At 37.8% G+C, this 10,460-nt stretch overlaps 1 protein-coding gene across 1 annotated transcript in view; it reads right to left on the bottom strand.

Moving 5' to 3' along the window:
* LOC131957069 (uncharacterized) overlaps window positions 1–224 on the bottom strand; it is a 45,641-nt gene extending 45,417 nt beyond the window's left edge. Inside the window, exon 1 of the mRNA XM_059321769.1 lies at window positions 45–224. Within this exon, the coding sequence (XP_059177752.1) occupies window positions 45–224 (180 nt within the window). The remainder of the gene's footprint in view (window positions 1–44) is intronic.
* Between the last annotated feature and the right edge of the window lie 10,236 nt (window positions 225–10,460).

Genomic DNA, 10,460 nt, shown 5'->3' with positions numbered 1-10,460 from the left:
TAACGTTATTAAACAACTGCAAATGGAGAACCGTACACTTTTACAGCGCCTGTCATTAGACCTGCCACAGGGCCTGCTACAGGACCTGTCACAGGGCCTGTCATTAGACCTGCCACAGGGCCTGTCATTAGACCTGCCACAGGGCCTGCTACAAGACCTGCCACAGGGCCTGTCATTAGACCTCCCATAGGACCTGCCACAGGACCTGTCATTAGACCTGCCATGGCCCTGCAAACAGGCGAACCGTGGGAGGTTCGGACTATGATGTAGGTGAATGTCTTGTACACCGGGCAACGCTGGATCTCGTGTGTACATATTTGTTCAAGGCGTCGTTGTGGTACACATCGCGGCTATTGGGTTAGATTTGTCACGTGGTTGAGACATGAGGGGGAGGGGTGTGGGCGGAGGAGATTGTGGGCGGATTAGCTAAGTAGCCGAGTTGTGACGTCAGTCTCGCAACGATGACGCGAATGGAAAATATATTTTTTTTTTAAATAAAAAGGTCCGTGCAAGTGATTATAGCACTGTCCTAAAAATGGATATTTTGCGGTTAAAAAATGTTTTAAACTGTAAGTTGTGTAAGTAAAAATAACAAAAAAAAGTAACAATAGCAAATAAACATCATGATGCGAGCTATAAAAAAAAGAAAGAAAATCCTCTTTAGGCCTAACGATCCATTGGGCAGAGTAAGTCAAGTTAATGTTTCTTGACCTCGGCATAAGAAGGAGAAATGTGGTCAACACTGTGCCAAGCCGCATTTACTTTCCCTATCATGAGATAGGTACCCATCAGGAGTCAGTTGATTCAGCGACATCTACTGAATTGGACCCAGATTCGAACTCGAGACTTTCGGGTTAGCAGCCTTGTGTGCTACTGCTTTGGCAACGCTGTTCCATATAACACAGATTATAAACAGTTGATGAGCTTTCAGTTCGCACATTACCCCCAACTTTACCTTATTGATCACCGTCTTCAAGAGATAAGTTTTTAAACAATAAACTTTAAAATATTTATAAAAGTGACAACAAAAGAAACCAAAAAGAATAAACCGGGGGTGATCTCCCCTAAACTTTCTCGAATAATCTATATATATAATTCTCTTCTTGGAGACGCTAGAAAACAAGCTGTAAACGCGCTCCCTACCATTCCCACCCCTACATGGTCTGGTGAGCTGTGGTTCACTCTAAATGTTTACAAACAGAGCCGGGTTTAGTGACGACTATTAGGGGCAGGTAATTTAGTTTGAAACGGTTTTAAACGTAGGGGGGGGGGTAACTAAGTGGTGTTTACTTTTACGGAGCGGGGGGAGGAGGGGGGGGTTATCGTCCTTAACGAGCTACTTATAGTGTTTTAAAGAAATATTTTCAGTTGCAGCGTTGGTAGTGTCGAATTCACAAATTATGAATAACCGAAAAGTAAAAAAAATAACAACTAAATAGCGGCGTTTGATATGCCGCGGGTCGGCTCGTCTAATATAACACACGGGGGGTGGCAACTCGGGACATAGACAATATTTTCAATCTATTTTTAATAACTTAAACTTTTTATAATAGAATAGAATCTCGTAATAAAAAAGAATTGCATACCAAGTAAACGCTAAATAAAATGTGCAAAATAGTGCGCGATATTATTAGTATTTTATAAATTCAGATGCGGTTTTTTTTTTTTTTTTTTGAGAAATCGGAAATAGCGTAAATTACTACTTTCGATCGGCGGAAATTATTCAAAATTTGATAGAAGGCAGAGAATTAGAACTTTTACTTACGTGTGAAATTTCATTTATCTATATGAAATAGTGCTCAAGTTATAGGCTTTTGAAAAATTTAAAGTAGAAAAAGTTCCACTTCCTGTTATTGGAAATCGCTCAAAAGTTGATACGGATCTACGATTCTGATATATTACTTATATATGAAATTTCATCAACCTAGCTGTAACGGTACTCAAGTTATCGTGCTTACACACACACACAGACACGCACACAGACACACATACACACACAAAGATATACGGACAAGATTGCAAAACTATGTTTTTCCGACTCAATGAGGTGTAAAACGTCAAGATTTGGAAAAATCTCGATTTTAAAAAAAATGTGCACGATTACAAGACTTTATACTTCGTAAATATGAGAAAATAAAAACAAAGTCATGTTTTAAAGTAATGTTTGTTTATGAAAAAAAAATGCCAAACATTCAAATGAAAATATCATCAATGAAGGGTAATAATTATGAGCGTCTGGTTCCAATTTGAAAACAAAAATATTTTTTTAATCAAATGAGAGCTCTTGATAGAAAGTCAAAAGAGTAATTCACTATTTTATTCGCTGCGGTTCGTGTGGTCAGATGGTTCATGTGGTCAGATGGTTCGTGTAGTCAGATGGTTTGTGTGGTCAGATGGTTCGTCTGGTCAGATGGTTAATGTGGTCAGATGGTTCGTGTAGTCAGATGGTTTGTGTGGTCAGATGGTTCGTCTGGTCAGATGGTTTGTGTGGTCAGATGGTTCGTCTGGTCAGATGGTTAATGTGGTCAGATGGTTCATGTGGTCAGATGGTTCGTGTGGTCAGATGGTTCGTGTGGTCAGATGGTTCGTCTGGTCAGATGGTTAATGTGGTCAGATGGTTCATGTGGTCAGATGGTTCGTGTGGTCAGATGGTTCGTCTGGTCAGATGGTTTGTGTGGTCAGATGGTTCGTCTGGTCAGATGGTTAATGTGGTCAGATGGTTCATGTGGTCAGATGGTTCGTGTGGTCAGATGGTTCGTGTGGTCAGATGGTTCGTGTGGTCAGATGGTTCGTGTGGTCAGAGGATTCGTGTGGTCAGATGGTTCGTGTGGTCAGATGGTTCATGTGGTTAAGTGGTTCATGTGGTCAGATGGTTCGTGTGGTCAGATGGTTCGTGTGGTCAGATGGTTCGTGTGGTCAGATGGTTCGTGTGGTCAGATGGTTCATGTGGTCAGATGGTTCGTGTGGTCAGATGGTTCATGTGGTTAAGTGGTTCATGTGGTCAGATGGTTCTTATGGTCAGATGGTTCGTGTGGTCAGAGGATTCGTGTGGTCAGATGGTTCGTGTGGTCAGATGGTTCATGTGGTCAGATGGTTCATGTGGTCAGATGGTTTGTGTGGTTAAGTGGTTCATGTGGTCAGATGGTTCGTGTGGTCAGATGGTTCGTGTGGTCAGATGGTTCATGTGGTTAAGTGGTTCATGTGGTCAGATGGTTCTTATGGTCAGATGGTTCGTGTGGTCAGAGGATTCGTGTGGTCAGATGGTTCGTGTGGTCAGATGGTTTGTGTGGTTAAGTGGTTCGTGTGGTCAGATGGTTCGTGTGGTCAGATGGTTCGTGTGGTCAGATGGTTTGTGTGGTCAGATGGTTCATGTGGTCAGATGGTTTGTGTGGTTTAGTGGTTCATGTGGTCAGATGGTTCGTGTGGTAATATGGTTCGTGTGGTTAAGTGGTTCATGTGGTCAGATGGTTCGTGTGGTCAGATGTTTCGTATGGTCAGATGGTTCATGTGGTCAGATGGTTCGTGTGGTTAAGTGGTTCATGTGGTCAGATGGTTCTTATGGTCAGATGGTTCGCGTGGTCAGATGGTGCATGTGGTCAGATGGTTCATGTGGTCAGATGGTTCATGTGGTTAAGTGGTTCATGTGGTTAAGTGGTTCATGTGGTCAGATGGTTCTTATGGTCAGATGGTTCGTGTGGTCAGATGGTTCATGTGGTCAGATGGTTCGTGTGGTCAGATGGTTCGTGTGTTCAGATGGTTCGTGTGGTCAGATGGTTCGTGTGGTCAGATGGTTCTTGTGGTCAGATGGTTCGTGTTGTGAAATTATTCATGCGTAATAAAGTGGTCTTTTGGATGTTGTTCATATATATATATATATATATATATATATATATATATATATATATATATATATATATATATATATATATATATATATATATATAATGTATATAATTATATATATATATATCAACAGGTCAGCAGCAGTTTTGTGTTTTGACAAGATGAGCTGAACTTAACTCAGTCAAACAGCTCTAAGCTCACAGCTTTAGACTGACGTCTGATCTTAGATTCTATTCGTGGCGCCAACATCACAATGAAACAACTCTGACGCGAGACAACCGCTCAGCGCAGTCGTTTGTTACGGTGAATTAAATTCAGTCCCACTTCAGCGGTTCTTAATCTACCGTTGTAATGGGGTGCACAGAAAAAACTATGCTTTGATTGCTGGGGAATTCTGAAAATCGTATGCAATTTGATGCAATGAAATGCCGATATTGAAAAAAGTGTTGATAGTAATATGGTGAATATGAAAGTAGGAATAAAATAAATAATAAATAAGTTATGTTTTGTAAATATTTTGTTTTGTAACAAATCATTTTAGCACATAAAGAGAAATAAACCGGGAGTGATCTCCCCTAAACTTTCTCGAATATTCTAATATAACACTACGGGGGATGGCAACTCAGGATATAGACTTCTAAACATGATTTTTAATCCATTTTAATTACACAAATTTTTAAAAAAAAAATTCATAAAAAACGTTTTAATAACAAGCTTTTATGTAATGATGCACTAAAAAGTAGAAAATAAATTATAGACTACTATTTAAATAACTATAAAGAAAAGCGTGGGTCACTTTAGTATCTATTGGATACCTTTACTAATGTTAAGGAAGACACCCACGCTTTTCTTTATAGTTATTTAAATAGTAGTCTATAATTTATTTTCTACTTTTTAGTGCATCATTACATAAAAGCTTGTTATTAAAACGTTTTTTATGAATTTTTTTTCAGTACTTTACATGTTTTATCTACAATAGAGTTACATGACTAAAAACCATTGCGCGCCTACTGAATATCACGTTCAGTAGGCGCGCAATGGTTTTTGAACGCAGCCATTACGTGGTCGTGATGGCGCAGCTATTGATGACGCGTGTGGTGTGGTTGGCTAGACATGCCTACTAATTCGGTCCAAATTGTAATTAATTCATAAAAAATTAATTAGGCATCCAATTAAGTCAAATTTAGTTTCAGATTGCATTGTCCTCATTTCCTGACCCACGTGCTAACTTTGAATCGTATCGGTCAAGTAGAACTGTCCGAATTTTCACTCCTGCGTTTCCGTCTAGACAGACAGAGGAAGTGAGTTAAATAAAAGCTTGTAAAAATAGAATATAATCTCGTAGAAAAAAGAAATGCACACCAAGTGAACGCTTAATAAAGATGTGCATAATAGTGCGCAATATTATTAATACTTTATAAATTTACATGCGTTTTTTGAGATATCGGAAATAGCGTAAATAAGTACTTCCGGTCAACGGAAATTACTCAAAATTTGACAGCAGGTAGAGAATTAGATCTTTTACTTACATATCAAATTTCATTTATCTATCTGAAACAGTACTCAAGTTATAGGCTTTTGAAAAATTCAAAGTAGAAAAAGTACCACTTCCGGTTATCGGAAATCGCTCAAAAGTTGATACGGATCTACGATTTTGAAAAAATACTTATATATGAAATTTCATCAACCTAGCTGTAACGGTACTCAAGTTATCGTGTTTACACACGGACACACACACACACACACACACACACACAGACATACGGACAAGATTGCAAAATTATGTTTTTCCGTATCAGTGAGATGTAAAACGTCGAGATTTGCAAAAATCTCGATTTTTTTTTTTTTACACGATTACAAGACTTTCTCTATACTTCGTATACACGAGAAAGTAAAAAAGAAAACTGACACTTAATTCCAGTATTAATGCTAAACCTAACCTTATGGTTATTTTAAAGTCGTGGTTAGAAATATGGACAGCTTAGAAGCTAGAGTTCGTGTAGGGTTTGAATTTGAGGGTAAGTCCTAATTTTCTGTGTGTTAATTTATAATTGCTTTTCTTCGAGTACCCTGTGTAATCTCGCTCATGTTTCGTAATGGATGTAATTCCTGTTAGGATTTTGTCTATGAGAACAAAGATCTATTCTTGATTCAGGATTTGAGTACCCATTGTCTCCCTTATGATAATTTGAATTTAACGTTATGTGTTGTCAATTTATTTTACAAAACCCAAACTATGACCGAGTATTGCGTAACAATATGCTAATATAATATTTTCATTTCGAAATGCTTTAATTTTAACTGGTAGTTGTCGTGTTAGTGTTGGGTTAGGTTACAGTAAGTTGTGTGTTTAAGTTAAATTTAATTTTAGGTTATTTTTATATTAGATGTCAGTTTACGAATGGATTTCAGCTTTTAAATCTTCAATCTTAATTTTCCCACAACTTCTTTTTAAATATACAGAACAAACTAAAACCGTAATATAACTAAAATTTTGTAAAAGGTTAGTAGGCCTATTTATCTAATATAAAAATAAGTTAACTAAAACAACATATAGTGTTGTGTGGAAAAAACACGCTTGATAAAAAATATAAATCATCCTAGGCCGATTGCTTACAAATAACGTATCAAATCCGTAACAGATCAAACCTAATATTTTACACTTTCAATTTTACTGATGATTAAAAAAAAGCTAAACAAATTCATATTGACATTAAGCACTGTAACTTAATACAGTTTTGGCGCTACGATTTAAAATTTAAAAAAAAAATCATTGCTTATTTATTAAATGACAAATGCTAGAAATAGGAGCAGTCTTGGACGAATCAGTGTCATTGGAAACCAATGGAAAAAAATGTAAATATATAAAAATAATAATTTTTTGTGTAATAAGCGAAAGGACAGTCTGGCTGGTGGAAGCACTAATGGGAATTCTCCGAGATATGAATACTGTTTATCTGTATCATCCAGTTACCATTGGAGTAATATGTGATAGTCATTAGCGCTGAAAAAAAAAAGAAATAAAAAATATTACACTATCCTAGGCGTAAATGTATGTCGTTTATATCACAGGATTAAATGCCAGAGAACGACAACTCGAAACAAAGGGAAGTAATGAGCAAATCTGCACTTATTAACGTTGGAGGCATTTCGCACGAAGAATGTGCACTTATCAAACTGTGTCCGGCGAAGTATTTCTCAGGTAAGAAGAACTGATGGACCTCGATGGTGGTGGGGGGGGGGGGGTAGAGGATGCTCGTTCGGACGATTGGGAAATTGAGAGATTAAACGGAGATTAAACGAGCGCTCTCAGTGGACACTCTGCCTAGAGGTTGTTAAGTGGAGGACAATCGAAGCATGCCCTGAATCCCTGCAGAGGTGTCAAATAGCCTGAGGCTACAGGCAATCTATATCACTGCTGCCCACTTTTTATTTTTTATTTTTGCGTTACATTTGTCAACCTGTAAATTCATGATTTTATCATCGCACACAGTTTTACTGTTGTTCTGGTTGTGTTGTGAGTTGCAGGTAAGGTAGGTACACGTAGTTCTGCGACAACTTGGATTGTAGAACAACAACAATGGGACACAGAATTTGGTAGATGAGTTAAGTTTAGAGCTAGGGCTAAACAGCTGCTGTCACAGGGTAGATTAGTCTCAAAACAACACTCTGGAATTATGGGAAAATTATGGGAAAATTATGGGAAAATTATGGGAAAATTATGGGAAAATTATGGGAAAATTATGGGAAAATTATGGGAAAATTATGGGAAAATTATGGGAAAATTATGGGAAAATTATGGGAAAATTATGGGAAAATTATGGGAAAATTATGGGAAAATTATGGGAAAATTATGGGAAAATTAAGAGAAAATTAAGGGGAAATAAAGGGAAATTAAAGGAGATTTTAAATTAAGGGGAAATTATGTGGAAAATTAGTGGAAATTAAGGGTCGGCTTGGTCGAGTCGGTAAAGCTCATGGTTGCTAAACCGAAAAGTCTCGAGTTCGAACGCTCGGGCAGATGCGGCTCGACAGCTGGGGACAGCCACTCTTCTAGGAGAGACAACTCCAAAATCAAACAACTGCTGCCTTGTAGTTTGTTCTTGGTTGGACAAAGTCTATGGAAGCAAACCCAAAAAGAAAAGCAGGCTGAAATCAACGGCCTAAATGGTGCATAACATGTTGACTTCTATACTTAATTGTGTTGGAGTGATATCCCTTTCATATCGTAATGAATTAGTAGTGCATGGATGTAATGGATTACTAGAGCATTTACGTAATGGATTAGTAAAGCATTTACGTAATGGATTAGTAGAGCATGAACGTAATGGATTAGTAGGACATGAACGTAATGGATTAGTAGTGCATGAACGTAATGGATTAGTAGAGCATGAACGTAATAGATTAGTAGGGCATGAACGTAATGGATTAGTAGGGCATGAACGTAATCGATTAGTAGAGCATGAATGTAATGGATTAGTAGGGCATGAAAGTAATGGATTTGTTCGGCATTAATGTATTGGATTAGTAGGGCATGATCGTAACGGATTAGTAAAGCATTTACATAATGGATTAGTAGGGCATGAGCGTAAAGAATTTGTAGAGCGTTATCGTCTTATGGAATATTTGCATTATTTGTTTAAAGATTTTATGATAACGAACATGTAAAGAACCTTTTGATTAAATGCTCTTGTCCGACTAGGTGCTATGTAATTATGTAATTGAACAATCGAGACAAATAGCCTAACTCAAAACCTGAGTTTAATTCTAACCCATGCCCCTGACGTCTCTACAAACGTCCATCAAGCTTTGTCACAAAAAATGTGTGTCCAAAGGGTTCCATTTTCGGCCAGTCTCGAAGAATTACTTGTTGCAAATAACGACTTATATAGTAGAACTTCTCAAAACTCCTGACTGTACAAATAAACATCGTCGAATCGTCCCTGGATCCGAACATGACTAGAATCAGTGGCGTAGCGAGGTCGGGTGTCACCCGGTGCGGCACTTAATGGTGTCACCCCCCAGAGGCATAGCGACACTTCCCGGGGACAAACTTTCAAATTTTCGATTTGCACCCCCTCCCCTCAAACTTTCGATTTGCACCGCCCCCCCCCCCCCCTCATACTTTCGATTTGCACTCCCCCCCCCCCTCAGGTTTTTCTCTATATATTTTGCTATTTTTTGCCTTGCTGTCACCCCCCTAAATGGTGTCACCCGGTGCGGTCCGCACCCCCCGCCCCCCCCCCCCCCTCGCTACGCCTCTGACTAGAATATATAAAATATATATGTGGCTGGCAACACCTGAAACAACACCCCAGTGACAAGAGCTTGAGACACAGGCGTTGGTCCTTTGTGTTGTGTCTGACACATACGTTGGTTGTGTCTGACACACGCGTTGATACTTTATGTTGTGTCGGTCAGACGTGATGGTCATGTTATGACGTAATTTTATAATTGTCGTTTTATAATCATGTTATAATCGTTGTGTCATGATCGCTATATTATGATCCTTATGTCATTATCGTTATATCATGATCATTATGCAATGATCTTTATGTTATGTCATATTTGAAATTTTATGATCGTTATCTTATATTTGACATTTTATGGTTGCTATATTATGATCGTCATTTTATAATCAACTTGTAAATAACATATATGACTCAATATTAAACTAAAAAATACAGAATTTCAAAGTTTAATATTGCTTAATGCTTATCTCATTATAAACTTAATTATATCGGTAAAGCTAATTCTTTAATAAACAACAAACTAAAATCCCTCCCACCTCAACACGTACATTAACTAAGCGAGTTCCTGTTTCGCTTTATAATCATAGTTTCTGAAGCAGAGATAGAAAAAAAACACTTTTCATTTGGTTTAGAGATTAATAACTTTATCTGAAGCTGGTCAGAGCGAATTGACGTCATCGAAAAATGTGTCCCCCTAGGCAGTAGAAAGAGCCCCACATTTAGCAGGCGTGTCGTCACTCGTTAGTGAAGACGTGGTTTTAAAATAGGTGGAGGAGAATCTTCTGGAATAAAGACAGGGCAATATTTAGTAGGTGGGTTGTATGTTCTAAGGAGCTTGAAGTAAAAGATCTATTAAGCATATATTTTTTACTAGATCAATTACATTCGTTAAGATTATAGTTCGAATTAAACGGTTTATCAAATTTTAAAGTGTCCAAACTGATTCTCTTTTGTTTAGAGAATTCGTTTTTTGAAAATTCATGGCAGTGGTAGTAATTATGACGTGAACCAATCAGCTAAATGAAGGGGGAGTAAAAAATTAAGATCAGCAGTATTGAAACGAGAAAGCGACAGACAATAATTTCGCAACAATTTTGTTTCATTTTTTGTCCACAAAATTCACGCTGTTGTAGAATTAAAAATTAGTTGCTGTAATCTGATTTTATAGGCTGTTAATAGCTGATATTAAGGGGTTAATAATGGAAGAACTGTGCTTGAAGGCCTAGGGTTAACTGTTGAAACGGGGGTTAAAAGGCAAGGGTTAAAGACTAGGCAGGATGACCTGTCATTATGTAGGGTCATCTGTCATTATGTAGGATCACCTGTCATTATGTAGGGTCATCTGTCATTATGTAGGGTCACCTG

This window comes from Physella acuta, unplaced genomic scaffold, assembly GCF_028476545.2.
Source record: "Physella acuta isolate Inbredline_101_S28 unplaced genomic scaffold, ASM2847654v3 ptg001203l, whole genome shotgun sequence".
Lineage (NCBI taxonomy): Eukaryota > Metazoa > Mollusca > Gastropoda > Physidae > Physella > Physella acuta.
The sequence above is the reverse complement of the archived record's forward strand: the minus strand, read 5'-3'. Positions and strand labels throughout refer to the sequence as shown.